The 21,634-nt window shown below is 37.7% G+C and overlaps 1 protein-coding gene across 18 annotated transcripts in view; it reads right to left on the bottom strand.

Moving 5' to 3' along the window:
• Nucleotides 1–4,046: 4,046 nt before the first annotated feature.
• SYTL2 (synaptotagmin like 2) overlaps nucleotides 4,047–21,634 on the bottom strand; it is a 98,142-nt gene continuing 80,554 nt past the window's right edge. For 12 of the 18 annotated variants that reach the window (XM_037010537.2, XM_037010535.2, XM_037010536.2 and 9 more), the window contains 9 exons: nucleotides 19,678–19,772; nucleotides 16,710–16,829; nucleotides 15,253–15,422; nucleotides 14,030–14,132; nucleotides 11,806–11,976; nucleotides 9,697–9,775; nucleotides 7,488–7,593; nucleotides 5,954–6,159; nucleotides 4,047–5,116 (listed from right to left, as the gene is read on the bottom strand). In XM_037010537.2, the coding sequence (XP_036866432.2) occupies nucleotides 4,971–5,116; nucleotides 5,954–6,159; nucleotides 7,488–7,593; nucleotides 9,697–9,775; nucleotides 11,806–11,976; nucleotides 14,030–14,132; nucleotides 15,253–15,422; nucleotides 16,710–16,829; nucleotides 19,678–19,772 (1,196 nt within the window). In that variant the 3' untranslated portion in view covers nucleotides 4,047–4,970. The other 6 variants (XM_073215936.1, XM_073215939.1, XM_037010548.2 and 3 more) reach the window with 3 other exon arrangements.

The following is a 21,634-nucleotide window of genomic DNA, read 5'->3' as shown; positions in this document are numbered from 1 at the left end:
AAGCTCTACTACAAAGCCACAGTAATCTAGACAATTTGGTACTGGCACAAGAACAGACCCATACTAGTGGAACAGAATAGAGAGTCCAGATATTAACCCAAGCATATATGGTCAATTAATATATGATAAAGGAGCCATGGATATACAATGAGGGATTGACAGCCTCTTCAACAGCTGGTGTTGGCAAAACTGGACAGCTACATGTAAGAGAATGGAACTGGATCACTGTCTGACCCCATATACAAAAGTGAACTTGAAATGGATCAAAGACCTGAATGTAAGTCATAAAACCATAAAACTCTTAGAAGAAAACATAGGCAAAACTCTCTTGAATATAAACATGAGCAACTTCTTCATGAACATATCTCCCTGGGCAAGGGAAACAAAAGCAAAAATGAACAAATGGGACTATATCAAACTAAAAAGCTTCTGTACAGCAAAGGACAACATCAGTAGGACAAAAAGGCATCCTACAGTATGGGAGAATATATTCATAAATGACATATCCAATAAGGGGTTTACATCCAAAATATACAAAGAGCTCACACACATCCAACAACAAAAAGCAAATAATCCAATTAAAAAATGGACAGAGGATCTGAACAGACACTTCTCCAAAGAAGAAATTCAGATGGCCAAAAGGCACATGAAAAGATGTTCCACATCGCTAATCATCAGGGAAATGCAAATTAAAACCACAATGAGATATCACCTCACACCAGTTAGGATGGCCAACATCCAAAAGACAAACAGCAACAAATGTTGGTGAGGATATGGAGAAAGGGAAACTCTCCTACACTGCTGGTGGGAATGTAAATTAGTTCAACCTTTGTGGAAAGCAGTATGGAGGTTCCTCAAAAAGTTCAAAATAGAAATACCATTTGACCCAGGAATTTCACTCCTAGGAATTTAGCCTAAGAATGCAGGAGCCCAGTTTGAAAAAGATATATGCACCCCTATGTTTATCGTAGCACTATTTACAATAGCCAAGAAGTGGAAGCCACCTAAGTATCCATCAGTAGATGAATGGATAAAGAAGATGTGGTACATATACACAATGGAATATTATTCAGCCATAAGAAGAAAACAAATCCTATCATTTGCAACAACATGGATGGAGCTAGAGGGTATTATGCTCAGTGAAATAAGCCAGGCAGAGAAAGACAAGTATCAAATGATTTCACTCATCTGTGGAGTATAAGAACAAAGAAAAAAACCAAACATTTCTCCTTCATTAATTATTTTAAATAATATTAAATCCAAGGATTACTTGTCAAGGCTCAGTATCTCCCAAGATCCTAATCAATATTCACTCACTGACTTATTCAACAAACGTTTGCAATATATGGTACACCGCTAGATGCTAAGTGTACATTAATGAATTAGATACCACCACTCTTTGCAGAGAATTTATAGCTTCATAACGTTAACTTTTGGCTCCTCTATGCCATGGATGTTTCTTTGTTCTACCGTTTTTTTCCCAGCTACCTTTGAAGCTGAAAGCATCCAGCATAGTTCCTTCCCAGAGGTCCAAGGCATAAAACTTGGGCGATTCTCTCCCTAGTTGTGACCAATGAGTCCCTTCTAATTGCCTTAGTTATGTATTTTAATGTCTCTTTTTTAAAGCTATTATTTACAGAGTTCTTCTATATATTCTACACAGTACTGTGGATTTGTACATATTCTCTCATTTAATTATAATGATATTCTTGAAAAGTAATCATTATTATCCACATTTTACAGTTTACAGGGAACAAACTAAGACACAGAGAAGTTAAACAAGTTGCGCCAGGACACCCAGAGAGTAAATTATATGGCCAGAATTCAAACCTAGACCTTTTTGATACCAAAGCTCATGGACCTTCATTCACACTTCATTAATTTATTTGCTCATTCATTCATTCATTCAATTCACATTCTGAGGAGACTTATGTCCAAGCTTTCAATTCTAGCTCTTAAGATGATTACAGTCTAAAGATGGAGACAGACAAATGGAAAAAAAACAGCAACTCAATGTGATAACTGCTAATGTGATCACAGATAAATTAGACATACTACTCATCTCAAAGAATAAAGATAGCTAAGCAGTGATCTGAAGTCTGAGTCCACATCCTGACTGAGGTACTGAGTGTGGAGGAGTGGAGGCTTCCTTTCATAAGGCTGAAGGAAAACCAGTTCTCTTGGAACAAGTCAACAGAATAAGTGGAAGGGATGTTATGCAATTGGATTGAACATGTGGGGGCATTTGTTTTGTGAAACAAACTGGCAAGATTAGTAAATAAGCCTGGGAGGGACTGAAGATAGGAGAGGAGATGGGAGAGCAATCCCAACACAGAATGAGAATGAGAGTACAGGAGAAGGTAGATGTTCAGGGGCTTCTGACGTGGATGGTGAGTGTGGATGACAGTGAGGTGCAAAATCCAGCCAGCTCCCTGGCACACATAGCTAGGCTTCCCTGGAAGAAGTGTACCTAGGCTAACAGTCCTCATGCTTTCGGTGGACACCGAGGCCATGTGAACAGGCTGTGGGATTCCCATGATCCTTACCACCTACTCAGAAGCTGCAGCAGGAATAGTAGATGGGGGAAATTTAGACCTCTCTGGAAAGTCAGCAATGAATCTTTCAACAATAACTCCATTTTAAAAATAATGTAATTTTGAAGCATTTTCTCTGGAAGGAGACACCACCTGTATGACTGCTCAGCTCTTGATTTCTCCAGAGCCCATGTCTACACTACATTCCAGTCTTCTAATAATGGATTACTTCTCCTTGGCCACAGGGTGGACATACAATCCAGGCAGGATCAATCATAAACTCTTCCCCCAGCTATTCCTGGCCAATAAGTGGGGACCTGACCCATACTTGGCCCATCTCTCCCAGAGATCTCTCAAGCAGAACCTAGGAAAGAGAAGCACTTGAGCTGAGAGTCTGTGAAGCTGGAGCTGCCGTGGTGCTATTTGCCACTCCCTGAGGAAGATGAGAGGCAGTATCTGAGTTCCTGGGACCTGCCTATGAGTCCCAACTAATGAGGCCCCTGTAGTTCTTCTTAATTCTGTAGGATAACTTTATAATGCATGAAATTCCCATTTGGCTTTCCTTTAGTAATCAGGTGAGATTAAAGTTAAATATTTCCTTTATCAGAAAAAAAAAGTGACATGAAATACCCTTGGATGTACTGAGGCAGTCAGAAGTGCTGCGCACAGAGGCAGGCCAGCTGATTCTATCCATCACTCCAGTGTTTTGCAAGTCAGGGATGCAGGGAAGGGAAGAGGCAGGCAATCTTCATCCTAGATGGGGAGATGCTTGAACCAGTCTCATTAGCACTCCAGAACTAGCTGATGCTGGGAGGTGACTGAGCAGGTAACTCAAAGGAGGGCTGAGAAAGTAGCTTGTGCTGTACTTTGTACTTCTGTTACTGTTCCAGGCTAACGTGGAGGTGTATCCCCATCAGCTCATCTTGCCCCTCCCCATGGTCAGAACAGGAAGAGAGAATAGAGCTAGATTAAAATCCTCCAGAAAAGACCTTGAGAGACAATGGGAAGCATTGTTCTAGATTCATCACTCTTACTGGCAAGTGGGTAGAAGGTTCTAACATCTGTTAGGGGAGGAGGCAAGCACTCTAGGTGTTTCAATGATACTTGTTAAGACATCTCTTATCACACTCTCCCATCCAAGCTTCCCCTACCTACCCTATATTAAATCAGTCCTTATTTTGGGAAAGACAAGCTAGTTGGGTCCTAAGAGGAAATAATGTTTTATATATTAAAATAACCCAGTGATATCTCCATGGAAAATTTTTCAAAGATTAATGTTAACTTATCTTCAAAGCTTTTCAACTACATTTTTAAAATAAAAATTCTACTCAGTAATATAGCCAAAGCTTCCCACTTAGAAGAAATGATGTCCAGAGTTGTAGTAAAGACAACTGAGAAATATGAGCCCAGCAGAAGTTTGTTAGCCTTGCTAAGGAATTTAGATTTTAGGATTCCTAACATAAAGTATTTCACCTAAAATAAGATATCAAAGTAATTTGACAATACAACAAAATCATATAATAATTTATTCTAAGGGTTTTTACAAAATACTTTATGAAAATTATACATACATAGGAAGTACAGCATAATTAACAATTTACATTCTAATTAAAACCTTGTTGCAAAGCATGTCTGAGATCATTCTCATGCTGTTTCCATATAGTAGAGTTATGAGAAAAACAGAATCTTACATATGCAAAGTTTTTGTTTTTATTTTTGTTTTTTACATATTCAATTATAATACAGTCTGGAAATCTATTTTAGGAGAAAATTAAGCCAAAAACTGAATTCCATCTATGGCCAGTGGGTGGCACCAGAGCACACATGAGGCTGTTCTTAACACTGGGAAAAAAGACCCCAGCTCCTCAAGGCAAAAATACATGCAGTAAATTCAGTCCCATTGTCCTAACATGGATCCATAGCTGAATAGCAATTACACAGTAAATAGTTCTCTTATGGTCAAATTCTTTACCATCATTGATATCCTGCCATTTTCCCCCTCGTAGGAGTATCTTTCTGTAGCTTTTCCACACAAGGGTTTTCAACCATCAAGTGGCAAGCCCTCCTAATTGGAGCAGGATACTGTGGTGTGAAACACGTGATGGGAAACTGAGAAATTTTGTTCATTAACAACAACCCCCATTAAATATTTTTGGCAGTTTGTTCTTTGAAGCAGCAGAAACAGTTCGATTTTCTTAGTTTTCTCAAATATCTTCTTTAATGTTAGCATCACAAAGAAGTTACACACTTTGTTCTTCCTAAACTCTTGGGGCCTTGTAACCAAAGAAGTACATGCAGGTTGACTTGAACATGCTGTGTGGCATTCATTAATGGCAATAGATAGAAGGTAAGGATCTTTGTCCACAAAGTCAGATTTGCAAGATCAGATTCTACCTGTTTAGTAGTTTCCAGGGAAGGAACCCGTGGACTTTGGGTTCATTTGGAAATCTTGGCGACCAACAGCATTCTGAGGGGCAGGATTGCTTCAATCCAAGTGTTGGGGGAATTCACCATCTTTTCCCAGAGAGCAACTTCCTCTGAGGTAGAGTCCATCCAATCCACTTCAGTATCATAGCTTTTACCTGAAAAAAGGAAGCTTGCAGTATAGAAATGCATAGCTCATTGGAGGAAAAGGGGTCATTCCCTAATAGAAAAATTATCACCAGCGGACAGCTAGGAAGAGTTTTGACATCATTGGGAAGGCATATGTGGGACTCAATATAAGAAAGAACTGTTTCACCATCTGAGGGGTCCAATAATGGGACATACTATGGTCCAGATCACCCCCATTGCTCCCAGAACAATGACTTCTCTTTATGTTCATATAAAAACTAGATGACAATCTGCCTGGGGCAAAGACAGGGTTCCTGCATTGGGCTGGAAGTGACACTAGATGATTTCTAAGGAAATATAGTGCTGGGGTTTTAGTGTCTAACAGACTCAATTTTGAATTTTGCTCTGCCATTTATTAGCTCTGGTTTCTTGAAATACCAGTTTGTCTGGAGATAATAGTAACTACTTGCAGAACTGCTGCGAGGATTAAATGAAATAATGTAACTAAAGCACTCAGTATGGTTATTGAGTCTGTAAACGATATTTACTATGATATTTAAAATACATTTTTAGTTTGAAAGGGCCACAAATATTTCTTCAGAGACAAGTAGTGATGAAGACTTTTCTGTCCTGCCACCCCACCCCAGTAACGTCTGCTCTGTGTGGACAGACACCGTATCCTGTTAATCTTCATATCTAGACCCTTGGCACATAACCTGACATTCCTTCAGTCAGTAATTTCATTACTTTTGATGGAAACAAAATATCTGTTTTCACCAGGAAGAAGCAACACAACAAACAAATCAACCTCTAGTGTCTCTAGAAGCATCTGGCTCACAGGGAATTAAAAATGTAACAAATGTTACCTTTTCCAAAGCCAATCCGAAGACCTCCCAGAAACTGGTTGGTTAACTTGTGGTGGTCCCAGACGGTAAGCTCCACACAGGCTTCTGTCAGATCTTCAGGCCTGAAGCCATCGTACACCATAGTGTGGTTGAAGACAGGGTTGGTAGTTTTCCCTACAGCTCTCGTCTTCTGGCGACTTTTCCGACTTGTGTCTGGAAGGATGGTACTACAAAAGGAAACATTGTGAAAGCATTTTAATAAGACAGCGAACACTTAATGTTTTCAATGCACTTCAGCACAGCTACTGAGGATTGGTAGAAGGAAATGGAGGAAGGAGGAGTATAGTGGGTGGGGACTTGGGGGCCATCCTGCTGGAAAGAGTGGACCAATGGATCCTGCCACTTATTGGCTGTGTATTCTACAGAGTCGCTTAACCTCTCAGACACTCGCTTCCTCATCTTTAAAATGGGAATGCTGATGCCTGCTTCATAAAGTTAATCCAAGAACTACATATGAAGCAAACAACTCAGTTCAATGCTGCATTTAGTAAGCACTTAATATGGTAGCAAATGTTTGAGGATTCCTTTATAATTTGGAAACATGCTCTGTTCCTGATAATCCATGATGGCATAAGGAATTCATCTTGTACAGAAGTTTAAAAAAAGAGAATCTCTTGAATTTTTGCTAGATTTGACTTTGGGAATAAATTATATATATTGCATATACATTTTTATATGCAAATAGAAAAGTACATATATTTTAAATCATTGATATTTAATTTACAATAATTGAATGACTTTAACCTTCCATGCCTCTTATAAAGGCAAAAAACGTCTAAGAGTGGTTTTGGAATGGGAGACTGAACCTATAGAGAAAATCATAAATAATGTTATATAAACTTAAATAGTACTAAATCTGGTCTTCTGGTAAAATCTATATAGATAAAATTAGTCAGAGGGAGCTAGCAGCTCACTCACTAATATCTCTGTTGAGTTACAGTTTACTAGATGCCAGCAATTACAAGGATAACAAGAAAAATGTTTGCTGCTTGAAAACGCAATTATCTTAAGCTTTTATGAGCTAACTATTAGTAGGGGTCTGCTAAACAAATCATTTTCCAAATACTTCCAGGCTGATAAGAAAGGCGTTTTACAAACAGGCCACAAAACAGTTGGGACAAAGAACAAGAGGAAGAATTCTCCCTGCTCCACAAAGGAGCCAAAGGGTAGGGCATCCCACCACTAGAAATTTGATAAAATTCTTTCGTATTGAATATCATCCTTACCAGAGATGTACCTCCTAGAAGACATTAGATATTTGAGTATAAAGTTTTTAGTTTCATTTGTATATATGCCCTCTTACCTTTGTGACTTTAAATGAAACCTTGGGGGTTCAAGTCCCAGACCCCTCCAGTTCATGTCACCATTGTCTCAAGTTATTTCATTTAAACTATGAATGATGAGTTTCAGCATCACAGACATGGAGAAATGAAACCAACCAGCAAAGGCCCAGCTATCACAGAACGCAGAGAGACAGAGATATCAATGCGGTTACCATTTAACAAAAGAATTTAGATGGTGGCCCTTTAGCAGTGGGAGATCAAGACATTCCTTCACCCAGATGTGCACTTCGCCAGTTGTAGGAAGCTTTTTACCTGTAACTGAAAAAAGAGAGAAAATGATATGTCCCTGCCATTCCTGTTTCAGCGACACTGCTTCTACAGAAGCCACCCTAAAAATAGTCTGGCACAAGGATACTAGCTGGCTAGAGCATGATTTATCCTCATCGGTTAAATCTACACATTCTTTACTAAATCTTTCCTAGTCTGGCTGCACTGAGCTCAGATGGCTCTATGAAAATAATTTATATTGATTCCAAGTACAGAGCATTACATCATTCTTTTTGGGTTTGGCTTGGTTCAACAAGATCAGTTACAGATATCAGGTATATGAATCATCCATTGATTAGGGTATATTCAAAACATCTCAGTAAAAGTGTACATACCTTTCAAATGTTAATGCTAATATCAGTTGGTACTGATGGGAGGCATTTTAAACATATGCGAGTGTAAAGTAACCAAACAGATAATGGCTAGTGTATAGCCACTCTTTTTATTAGAAGTGGTTACGTACTTTGTAGAAATATTGTATAGATATGCATAGTAATTAATATTATGGACAGGGAATTACTGAGAAGTTAGCTTAGTCTTTGGTTTTTGTTTAGGTTAGGTGCACATGGACAGAGGAACATTAATTCTTCTGAATGGGTTAACCCAGTCAACCAACCAGTAATTAATGAGCATCTATTATATACTCAGCCCTATGCTAGGAATGTCACTGGCTATATACAAGGAAGGTAAGAAATCTATGTCCTTGGGAAATTTTCATAGTGAAACTAAAGAGAGCAATTTAAATAAAAATGATAAAAATGTTCTATAGAATGAAATGTCAAATTCTTACTGTAATGTTCTAGATGATTATGTGATCAGTGGGGACAAATACAGTCAGGAAAAGCTTTATGGAGGAAATGGGACTTTGTCTAAGCCTTAGATAGGTTGGGGAGAAGGAGAAGCCATTCCAGACAAGAGAAACTACATGAACAAAAACTCAGACAAGGTGGAGCCCATCGCTACACTGACCTGACCACCCCACCTCACTACCACTAAGAAATGATAGTGGGGGAAATGAGGTTGGTAGAATGTCTATGCATGTTGACCATAAATTATAGGATACAAATTATATATAAAAGCTTCTGCCTTTTAGGAAGATTTAGAAGTAACAAGATGGTGGTTTGGCAGCCACATAGCCTGAAGATATATTTTGCTTGTCCTCTGACCCTTTTTGTTTTTTTTAACTAAATTAAATGCCTTTCTTTAGTTCATTCACTGCCCTCACCATCCATGATTTCTTAGATCCTACTAGCTTCATAGTCTGGTTACTGAAAGTGAGTTTGCAACCTCTGATTTCAGTCATAACAATCATACAGATTTTAAGGAGAATAATGGGAAACTTGCTTGGGAAATGAGATGGGGGATGGCTTTTGTTTCCTGCCAATCTCTTGCTCCTTAACTGGGCTGCAGCCCTCAGGCCCTAACAACAAGGGTGCAATCAGTAATCTTAAGGAAAAGCTTTCGCTCCTGATGAGACCTTGAAAGTGGAGAACCAATGAGCTCTAATTTCTTAACAGCTTCATATGAATTCCTCCAATTTCCACCTATGAAAAAGAACATTCTGGTCCCATTCTAATCGTAGCACTATCAATAGCATCAAATTCCAAATACAGGAAAGGCCATTCACATAGTGCAGACACAAACTTTTTGGAGAGTGAGGTGAAAGATAAAACAAGAATGGTAAACTGGACTTAAAAGAAATGAGAATTTTTCTCATAGAAATGGGAAGTAGAATGATTGGTGACCAGGAGCTGGGAGAAGAGGGGCAAAGGGATGTATCTGAATGGCTGCAGAGTTTCCAACATGCTAAATGAAAAAGTTCTGGAGATCTGTTTCATAACAATGTGAATATATTTAACACTACTAATGATACACTTAAAAGGGGTTAAGATGGTAAATTTTATGTTATGTGCTTTTTACCAGAATAATAAAAAAAAATTTTATAGTTCACAACTGTGAATTGACTCATTTGGTCTTTATAACTGCTAAGTTAAGTTTGTTTAGGGCTTCACCTTTGATAATACAGAACCCAAAGAAATACTTAGAAAAGGGAGGGATAAGAAAGGGGCACAAAAATGGAAAGTCATTACCTACCAGGAACTGGCTCTGGGACATACTGGAGAGCTAACTTCATTTCACCTCTGTTTTCTGCTTCAAGGGCAACCGGTGCAGTCTGAACAATGAAGGAACGTCAGCAGGACATTTGGAAGGACACAAACTATTTGCCCTCTTTGTTGGTATTGATATACCGCCATATCTGCCCCATTTCTGGACTACGTATCACTTTGGAATGCCATGGATTAAAACTTCCTTCCCCATCAAAGCTAAACGGTTGCTTTTTTTTTTATCTGGGACCTATATTGTGTATCTTGCAAAAACTTACAAGGTACCCAGAAGACACTTCAAGGTCTTTAGACTCAAAGATAGTGGAGAATCTGAAAGGCTTTCTTGGAGATGGGAGAGGTGCTCTGGGGTGCTTTGGTTTTTATTAAAATACATACATTTTTTTTAGTCACTCAGCACATAGAACAATCTACGTGTATATTTTTTTGAAAGAGTAAGAAGAGTGTGGGAAGGGAGGGGGAGAAAATGCCAAATATTGTAAAGTTGCATTAACCTGTTTATTTTAGACCAAATGGGTAGATATCTATAAGAATAACAAAGACTGGACAGTAATTTCAAAGTGTATATGTATTATTTTCCAGTACAACAAAGATGGTTTTACTTTCAAATTCTGGTCCTTTATTTAGAGCCTTATTTCCAAAACATGGCTATGCATCAGAAACATATGGGCAGTTGGTTAAAAATAAGAAGCTTTTGATATCTCCTGAGGAATTCAAATCCAGCAAATCTTGGGTACGGCCAGAAATAACTGCTTCAGGTAATTCTGATCAATATTTCGGAACCATTTCTTTAAGTGGAACTGTTTTATTATGTAGATGCTAAATAATGGTTCGTATTGCTTATATTGATCACTTCCACCTATGAGGGTCTAGCTGGGATCACACTACCCCTCACAGTGAGAATAATTTTTAAAAATCTCTTTGAAAATACTCAACAATTACTAAGATAGACAGGGTTCAAATGGATAAGATCTTCGAGCCTGATATCTTCTCTGCTTTCCACTTGGAAGCATTAGCTGATTTTTAAGTAAAGCCAAAATAAAGCATAAAAATCTGACTGAAAGAAACTAAGAAACTGAACAGGGTTTTGGCAGTCTGATGGGGCTGGGGAAACAAATTGGAATACACAGATAACCAAGGGATTCTCAAAGTATGGTCCCCAGACCCCAGAATCAGCAATCCGCAGGAACTTGTATGAAATGTATACTCTTGCATCCAGATCTTACTGAATCAGAAACCTTAGGAATAGAAACAGAAATCTGTTTTAATAAGTCTTTTAGATGAACTGGATGCCTGCTACAATTTGAAAACGATTTCCTTAGGCTTTTAGTTGGAACCCTAGGAATTCTATGCCTCAGAATAGAGGCAAAAAAACCTACAAAAAAAAAACCAAGAAACAAACTACATCACACCACGTGAAAACTGAACCCCAGATCCTAGTCAGTTCATCCTCAGACTACATTAGAGTGGTGTGTCCCTACTTTGTGTGTCAGAAGCAAAAGCAAAGCGTCTCCAACTACCTCTAGAATTTTTAACATGCAATGTCCAGCATGCACCCAATAAAAAATAAACAGGCCTACCAGGACAAAGGACCAAATGGCTACATGAAGATAAAAAATTAGAGAAGAGAGACTCACAGATGCTTAAGATACTGGAGTTTTCAGATACACATTCTAAATAACTTTGATTAATATAGCCAAAAAGATAATGTTAAGATGGAGACTTTCTGCAGAGAAGTAGAATCTATGAAAAAGAATCAAATAAAAATATAAATCTGAAAAATACAATAATGGAAAACCTACAGATGGGCATAGCAGCAGATTAGACATAGCAGATAAGAAAATTATTGAGCTGAAAGATAAACTAGCAAAAAATAGTCCAAAGCATAGAGAGAAAAGAAAAAGAACAGGAAATACAGAGAAGAGCATAAGAGATATATGGGACAGATTGAAAAGTTATAATGGTCCAAAACCTATGGATTAGCATTCTGAAGTAAAATGTTATTTTATTGTAGCTTTCTCCTACACATCAGGCCTCAAACCAACCAATCAACCAACTAAAACAAAACCTCTGAACTTACCTTTCGCTTCAGAAGGTACCACTTCAATTGTTTATTCTGTTTATTGTCCCAGTCCCAAGTTTCCAAGTCAAGTTCCACTTCCCCTAGAAAACTATTGCGCTTAAACGTATCCCGATGCCAAACGGACAGGTTCAGCTTCTGTGTCTTTAAGATGTGCTTTTCGATCTTATACTGCAGTTCAAAGAAGGAAATTAAAGTGGTGAGTGATATTACTTTATGCCAAAGTTATGACACAGAGATGAAGAGAAAAGTCATCTGTGTAGATGAGGTTTTTCTCATCTGTTAGGTTTCAAGTCTCAAAAATAGGACTAAGTCACCTTATTCTAAGTGTCTTATTTCAAAGAGCTAAAATTCATCTTTCACAATAGCTGTTTTTCTTTCCTTCTCAGTAAAAGCAAACCATGGCTCAAATATCATAGCCAATAATAACTCTCTAAACACAAAAGCCAGTTATTCATTTTTTTACTGGATGTTTTTAGTTCTAACTCGATATAACGTAAATCAAAATCAGTCTAAAAATACAAATGAAGTTTGATCCAATGGGTCTGCTTTCTACCTAAGAACAAGATATTTTTGTAATAGACTCTACTTTTTAGAGCAGTTTTAGATTCACAGGAAAATTGAGTGGGAAGTACAGAGAGTTCGCACATACCACTTGCTTCCATATACACAAACCTCTCCCACTATTGCTATCCTGCAAAAACAAGACAATTTTCAAGAAAAGATATACTTGTGTTTTCCTGCTTTACATGGTCAAGTGGAAAATATTTGGCATCCTAACAATTTTTTCATCTAAAATGTAGTCAATCCTTGATTGCATATAATTTTGGAAGGGATAATAGTACTTCTAATCTAAAAATAATCTCCATTTGGCTTTATGATGTACCACTTGAACGTCCACTGTGGTGGTAGTGGGCTTGCCTGTCAGAGTTTGCCGTTTAAATTGGCTGGCTTCTCCTGAGTATAGGGTTGTAGTAGCTGACCTAGAAATAGCTGGGTTGTTGAGGCATGTCATAGTTAAACTGTAATTAAAAACTGGCTACAGAAAATTTACCCCAAAACAGGTGACTGGGAGTTAATTTAACTGCTTCTTTTTTTCTCAGAGGATAGTCAAATACTTGGGCAGAATTTTCAGAAAGAGGAAATGAATAATGCTTATGTTTTAGTTTTAAATTATCTGTTATTTATGGCTAAGGCAACATGGTGCAGACTGGGGGAAAAATATGGGTATTTGACCCTGGGATATTTTCCATCATCTGTCCATCCATCTATATCCTTCCAACAGACATTTTTTTGAGGACCTATCCCAGATACTGTACTTAGTAAATCAACATTTACTAAGTTTTTAATGTAGATTAATCACTTCACACATATTAACTCATAATGCTCACAACCACTGAGGTAGGTGCTATTATTATCTCTCTTTTGCAGATCTGAAGTACAAACAGGTAAGGGAACATGGTTTATAAACAACACGGAGTTGGTGCCTGCCTTCATGGAACTTACAATTTAATGGGAAAGCAGACAATGAAACCAGTAGTTAAAGTGCTTGGTGTTAACAGAGCCTCAACAAGGGGACTGAGGGAGCAGACGGTAGGGGACTTGAGGATTAATGGCAGCTTTTCATAGGAAGAGGCATTTAAGGCTGTAGGAAGTAGTTAGGGATAGAATGTGGGGAAGAACATCTCAGGCTGCAGGACCAGAAAGTCTCAGCAGTGTGAGAAAATGCAGTTCCTCCAGAGAACAGAAAGGAATCGGGGACAGTGGGAAGACGAGGTTGGAGCTCTGGTTGTGAAGGGACTGGCGTGCATGTTAAGAAGGATGGACTTGGCCCTAATGGTAACAGGAATCCTAAAAGATGTTAAGAAGAAAAATAACATGATCAGAATTATACTTCCAGAAGATCATTTTGGCTGCAATGCTCAATTTTCTCAGCTGTTATCCTCGACCAAGCTAATGTCTCTAAGCTTCCTTTGCCATCTGTGAGATGCAGATAATAATACCCTCCTGGCAGGGTATGTGGGGAGTGAATGAGATACTGCCTTGGACATTCATGGTATACTGTCTCATGCAAAGCAGTTTCTCAGAAAATGTTTATTCCTTTCCTTCTCCTTCATCTGACTTCACCTGTAGAGACACTACCCAAGAAGACATGACTATTTAAATGCAATCATAGTGACAGGTCACCATTTAGGATTTTCCTAGATAGACACTTCATAGATACCCGCAGTATCTCGTTATACACAGGATTCAAAGTTTTCTTCACTACAACGGTTTTCTTCTTGCCCATTTTGCCCTTGTCTGGTAACAGATAGGTCTTTACATATCTAAAAAGAGAAATTGAACAGACAAGAAGGTCAGAGAAAATAAAAATGTTTCCACCTCTACTTATAAAATGCATTTTAAATGCATTGGAAATTCACAGACATTATTTCAAGACAGTGAGAAAGGCAGTAGCAAAATGTTCTCACCAACACCTTCATGATTTATACTTGATCATTTAAACAGATTTCAGCAAAATTGATCATTTTATATTGTTCTAAAGACTTTTAAGGGATAGTTCCTAGAATAGTTCCTGAATTCCTTTTTTCCTCTGGCCCTACCTAATGAGGGGAGTGATAGGGGGCAGATATCTAGTGTCACACTTAATTCTACTGGCTTGTTTCCTATTAGAAAAGGTTTTGGTGCTTGCACAGTTTCTTTTAAGTTTTTGTCACTGACTTCTGAATACAAAATTAATCTTAGCACACACCTAATCAAGCCATATTCAATGTGAAAAAAAAGGTTATTGGTATCAGGCTATTGCTTCAATTGTTTTTATAATCAAAGCACAAAGGATTGGGCCAACATGAACAAAATAATTATGAATCAAACTCCTTCATAGGGATAAATGAGGAATACTATTAAACTTTGGCAAAGAAACTGAAATTCAATTAAACCTATAATTTAAAAGATGAATTGGTAATTCCCTCAAGTTCTTCTGTAGAACAGAATTCAATTTGGAAACTACCTCAGTCTAGAATCTTCCCTATTTCTACACCACTGAACACTGACTATGCTTCACATGTCCCTAATTTTACAGAAAGGCTGAGTGTGTCTTGGAAAGACTAAGATCCAAGACCTCATTCATCATTTTGCTGCTATCTGTATTTATGTAAATAAACTGTTTATCTCTCTGGCCCTTGTTGCCTTATTTAATATAAAAAGAAGGAATGATGATCTGAAAGGTCCCTTCCAACTGGAACCACTCTGTGCTTCTCTGACATTTTTATAATTTCACAAGCTTGGCATATGAATTTACAAAGTAGATAAACCAGCATTTTCCCCCAACTTTTGTTTGAAAACATTCCTTTTAATACAGTCACAGACATACCCTCCCTTCAATTGTCTGCTTTCTTTCCCACTAAGAGTAACAAAGAGAACATAGTGACTCCTGAATGTACTTACGGGTCCGAACGCTGTTTCTTAATATCTGCTGCTGCTAAGTCTTTACACTGGGCCACAAACACATGCAGCTCCTTCAGTGAGTCCACATAGTCAACTGCAAACTGAATGCTTCCTTTTACTTCCAGATTGCCAAAGTCTCCACTATAAACACTCATCACGCTGCCGCTCACCTGGAAGCATTGGAAACACGCAGTGTTTGTCCCTATGTCATTCTGGAACCTAACACAAGGATCCCAGATACAATCCTTGCTTGCCCTTATTTCTCTAGTTTGCATATAAAGGCAGTTAATTGAATATGGCATAAAGACACACCAACACAGACACTCTGACAAGATATACATGACATGACTAGTGTTTTAAAAAAAAATGCCGCTGAAAGACATAGATGAAAAGTCGAAATGCACAGTTATTTAGATGCTGGCTCATTTCAAAGCAGGGTCATTTTATGGTAGGGGGCATTCAGCCTTCCATTTTGAAGCATGCTTAGGATTCAAAATGTTAAAGAGGATGTGAGAAATTACAGGCCCACCAATCACAGTGACACATTGCTCTATCAAATTTCCAAGGCACGAAAAAGGAATTTTACTATGTTACCCTACCACTGAATCTAGGAAAATGCTGACTGAGCGATACGCTTTTAGAGGTCAGGAAGGGTAGAAAATGGATGATTGATGAAGGGAGTTTAATGTCCTCCCAAGGTCATATATTTGATTGTTATCAGAGATTCAGTTTAAAACAATTTTAAAAACTAGAGATGCAAGGCTAGTAAGAATTTAAGAATACCTTTATCATTTGCTTAACATACCTGGTAAGATATGTATATGTGTACGTATATCAGAGAAATATTTGGATAAGTATATGTGGATATATTTATGTATATATTTCTACACATATACTACATGTTCATACAACTTCTTTTACTCTATGAAAGAAGTTCTATGTAAAGTCAAATTCTCCAAATGAAATCTGAGCAATTACATTTAGGTAGCTTTCCTCTTAAAACCCTGTTCTCAATCCTTCTATAAAGCAGATAATCACCTCTCCTATTCTCTCATGTGAATCAGTACTGTTATTTATCAGGCTTGCTAACAGCGCAGTACAATTCTACACCTGCAAGCTGTATCTGAAAGTGTATCTGATATAAGCAGGCTTTATGCTAGTTACCCCATTTGCTGCACAGAAAAATTCAGTGGTTCATCTTGCTAATTCAGGTTTATTTTTTAAGTACTTACATCCAAAGAAACCTTATTGCTTATAATGGTTATGAACTCTATTATGCTAAAAAGAAGAAGAAAAAGGAAGATTTAGCTAGTCAAAAGCTAAACGTGGGCTAGAAAAAAATTCGTGCCTTTGGAATCTGCAAAATACAACAGGGGGCCATTTTACAGTAAGCAGGAGTGTGGCAGGCCAAGGTTCACAGAGGCAGATATATTAACACAGAGCCTTTGTTTACATACAGAAGACAAGGACGTCATGCCAGAGGAGCTGCTAAGATTGGTTAAAGAGCTGGGGCTCTTCTTGTGTCTGCTGAGCTGGTAACTGCTTTCTGATGCTGTATCTGTTTCTCTGTCATCACTCTACAAAACATCATAGGATATACACAAAATTCAAATTCACAATGAGTCAAGAGCAGAATGTCTGTTTACATAAAGATAATGTCTTGGTATCCCCCTGATCTATGACATTTCCCAAGGTCAAAGCATGCTAGTACTAACTGCCAGGGAATGGGATTCAGGACTGGGTGGGTGGTCCACTTGGACCTCACCTAAGGAAGAGGGTGGTTTTGTTTTTCACCTACAAGGTGGTCCCAAGATGCTCCAGCAGACAGCACTACTGTGAGTTTTCCTGTCTCTCTTTTAATATTATGTATTTATGTTGATTGGAGAATTTGATTGATAAATATGAGAAATTAACTTTAGCCAGATAATAAAAGGTCTAAGATTTATTGGCAAAACATAAAATGTCACATTTAATTCTTATCATTAATAATATAGCCTTAACCTCCCTGAAAATCAAATCCTTTACTTGGGACACTGTTAAACTAGGAAAAATAAATACTAGTCTGATTGGTTCAACTAAAAATCATATATATATTTAAATGTAAACCACCTCTTGTGTATTTTTATGGTGCTATCGTATTTATCTTTTTGTTGCTATAGGGACATGAATTAAATTATACATTCTATCCACATTAGATTTTAACTTTTTTTAAAAAATAGCAACAAGATATTTATTTTAAATATCTCCCAGGAAATATTTACCTGGGTCAAGAGAGAAAAGTGGCAATAATAAATTTTACTGTATTTAGATCTAAAGTTTATTAGAGGGGAGCTTTAAAAATACATGACTCAGAATGAGCTCCTTTTGCAGTTGGAGAGTTTATGGAGCAGTTTGGTGGCTCCTGGGGTTAGGGAAACACCTTTATGGAGGAGTAGTTAGTTCATGCCAACATATTCCAGGGTCATGCAATCATGTATTAAGGTAACAGATGCCAATTCTAATGCAGATTAAGAAAGGAAAAATTAAAGAAAAACAAAATTTATGACTTACATGGATGAGAAAAGAATACCCCCTCAAGGATGAAAAGATATCCATACCTTTTTTATGTTGTCACACTCTCTCTCCACATGCTTACAGTCCATCTCCCTTATTATAACAAGCTCTATTCTACCTAGTGTATCCGATCATTTGTGAATTATTGGAAGGGTGGGACCCCATCTTGTTGACCTGGAACACTGATTTTCACATAACTGGCACTTAACAAACTTGACTGATGCTAAGCCCTAAAGGGACAGTGGACAAAAGAGCAAGGCCTGATTTCATCTCCACTTCCTTTAACACTCAGTCCAACCCATGTACTTTGAGAGGTAAAATGGCACAGCTTAATTTGGTATCTCTGATGTGCAAACTCTCTTTTGTGTAGAGCTATGAGGCAGCAGGTTAAAACTGAAGGTAGGAGAAAAATAAAAAGCCAGGAACTGGTATCATTTGCCTCTCAAATTATGATTTGGTTCATTCATGTGGCCAGCCAAGACCAAGGCATAAGGTAAAAACTGCTGGAACTCATAAGGTGCCTATCGTTGGCTTCCAGCTAATGGGATAGTTTCACAGAATGAGTGATTCTTTCCAAAAGAATTGTCATATGGGCTCTTAATCCTATGGAAGGGCATTTTGCAGATACAGTTCATTTAAGGCCCAAGAATGGACAGAAGGGTACCCAGGAGGTGGTGGAGGAGGGACATAATTTATGTGCTGTCCAGAGCTTTCCTCACATTCCACCTGCTAAGAGAATGCTTGAGGATGAAGCTTTTTACTTCACCATCAAGTATTAGACCAAAACCGTAAATAGCAATAGCTGACATTTACCGGGTACTCACTATGTGTCAGGTGGTGCCTTGTGTTTTCCCTGCATTATTGCAGTGACTTCACACAACCTAATGAGGTCTAGGAACCCAAACTCAGGGGAGTTAAGGAACTTGGCCATCATCACACAGCAAATCAGCAGCACAGCCAGGCCTGGAATGTCTGACTCCAAAATTCAGGCTCCTACCTGGCTGCAAGAACATGGAATCTTAGTTTAAATCTGAGTTGAAGTCTTTGATCTATTTTTAAGCAGCTGTTGGATTTTGAGCAAGTTTCTTAATCTCTCTGAGGTTTATAAAACCTCCTTTATAAGATGGAGAAAACAGTACCAACCACATTTAGTTAGTGAGTGTTAGATATCAGAATGAATATTAAGTGCTTGGTACTTACTAGGCACTCAGTGAATAGGAGATAGTAGTCCTGTTCTTATTTGAGACAGTAGGTGTAGTGGCGACCAGCATGGGCCTCAGATCTGGGCTCCAGCCCTAATTCACCCCCTTTCTAACTAAGGGGGGGGGAGTACTCTGCCTCGCTTAGTCTCAGTTTCCTCATCTGTGATATCTAGGGATAATGATGGTGCCCCCCTCCCAGGATCACTGGAGGATTAAATGAGATAATATGTGTGAAGTACCTACACCCAGTAGACAGATATTCTTGAAGTTTGCTATGTCATTGTTACTTTCTTATTTTAGCAAATGCTTTTGAGCTAGTCATGTTACCTGTACTAAGCTTTCAAAAATCACTTCTACTCTGAATTACAGAAGAGTGGTTAGTTCATGCCAACATATTTATGCCTGAATTTCTTATTTTGTACTCACTTTGAAACAAAAGCCACATTCCCAAATCTATGCAAGTTGACCTTACTTCCAAAAAGAGTTACTGTTTGAGTCAACTGAGACATGTCCAGGATCAGGGACACTACCTCTATTGACAGGAAAGGCAAGGGTCAATCCTGCTGACCTCTTTGGTCTCTGCCATGACTGAATACAAACACGCCAACCTTGGCATTGCACAGCCACCTATTCAGTTTCATTTTTCTAAAGGTACAAAAGACAAACTTGCCTCATCTTGCAGAAATGCTGGAACAGACTTGCTCATCCTTTTGAGTTTGTCAGGGTGGGAAAACTGATTATCAGGTTGTGAAGGCACTGTGGAAACTAAACAGTAGCATTTCCATTCAAAATTATCCTTACAATTGTCAGACAAACATAAGGCACACTGTTCTTTCATCTATGAATGAGATGTTTTTGTAAAAAGGTTAAAGCCATTCACATGCACAGGATCATAAAATAAGCAACATGCATTTTCCACAAATCATATAGAAGAACTAGCAAGGAGTTGAACCAAACAGAAAATAAAAATAAATTTAAAAACCATGGTTTTTTATCGAACTGGAGCTGGATTTGAATTATACTAAAACATATTGCCAATGTTACTTGGTTTTAACTTATTTTTTGACATCACAGCTTTGAACTACAAGATCTATAATTTATTGGTTCATCTCCTCGAGATATATGCTATATTTTTAACATGCTACAGGCTGAAAAACTATTTCATCAGAAGTAAGGATCTTTGTACTCAACTTAATCATAAGGGTGTCCTGGTTATTGAGTGTCTAAGAGAAGGTTTATTTGTTTAGAGATGTAGGGAATTACTTCTCTGATAGTATTTTTCACTCAGAAGTATGAAAACTATAATTTCAAAACAAATTAGCTTTTAAAAACAGAAATTATTTAGATACTTATCAATTCAGAGAATTTTCAATAGAAATATCCCAAGGCCAAATCTGAATGATTCAAGTTAGGATACTCTAAGACTTTAATATGAAAGTGTAACATATGGTTTCTTTCTAATACAGTAAGTATATGTGTGCAAGGCACAATAAGATGATGAATTTGTGTAACTCTAGTTAGAAATTATTTTCTTCATTGTCTAGGAATGACAGTTTCTAAGCTTTTCTTATGGTGAATCAGAGCTTTTGTATTGAATGAGTTAATATTTCTCTAAGCACCTAGATCAGTGCTTGGCACAGAGTAGGTCCTATATAAGTATTTGCTAAACAAAGAAATATTATCAATAGAGAATCTTAAAATTATCTTTCAACATGATACAAATACATTGATTTGACTTTATCATTGTAAGAGATATTTGATAGAAATCAAATTATATTTATATACATAATTCAAAAAAGGCTCAAGTTCAGCCTAGCAGTAGCTAGTTCATCTTTAATTAAAATAAATCTCATGAAGAAAAACTGAACTACATGTATTAAATATTTGCTTATTCACATAGCGTGGTCACCTAGCCTTAGGCTAACAAGTGTAAATACAATTATTGTACTCTCACAAGACAATACCTGTTTTAATCACTTCCCATTAAGCAATACTGTGTATGTGTGTGTATTTGGGTGACTTACTCTGACACAGTGTAAGATTAGGGCCGAAGAGGGCACAGTATAGCCCCATGAGTATACAAAAACTTTTTATCAAAACACTGTCCCCTATTATTTTATCTACATACATACCCACTACTCAAATGTAATCAGTTTTACATTTATTGGGCTTTAGTTGTTTATGTTTGGATCATGTATTTCATTTTTTTTCTTGTGGTAAAGATAAACTCTTCACTAGACAAAAGGAATAATCTCACACCAGACCTTAAGAGTCATCTTGGAAAATATGATAAAAAGGAGAGAAATTAATTTATCCAGAATTCGGCACATGATTAGCCTATTTCCCTTGACTTATAACTCAGTGAATTAGGAGGTCACAAATGAAGACACACTGGCACATATGTCTATGTCTGTGTTTTGTTTTCATTCCTGAGGCTAACTAGTGAATGTAACGTAACAAGATAAAACTAGATGCCCAAACTTAAGTATCTGCCGGTTCAAAAACTGGAAAAGCCTCTTTCCCAACACCCTGAGGGACAGAAGCCTGGTTTCCTCTGCAGCAGCCGGAGAGAGAACACACACAGGGCCGAAGCCTGGACTGTCTTTTCTCCTCAGCAGTTCTTAAGC

Source organism: Manis javanica, chromosome 11, assembly GCF_040802235.1.
Source record: "Manis javanica isolate MJ-LG chromosome 11, MJ_LKY, whole genome shotgun sequence".
Taxonomy (NCBI): Eukaryota; Metazoa; Chordata; class Mammalia; order Pholidota; family Manidae; genus Manis; species Manis javanica.
The sequence above is the reverse complement of the archived record's forward strand: the minus strand, read 5'-3'. Positions and strand labels throughout refer to the sequence as shown.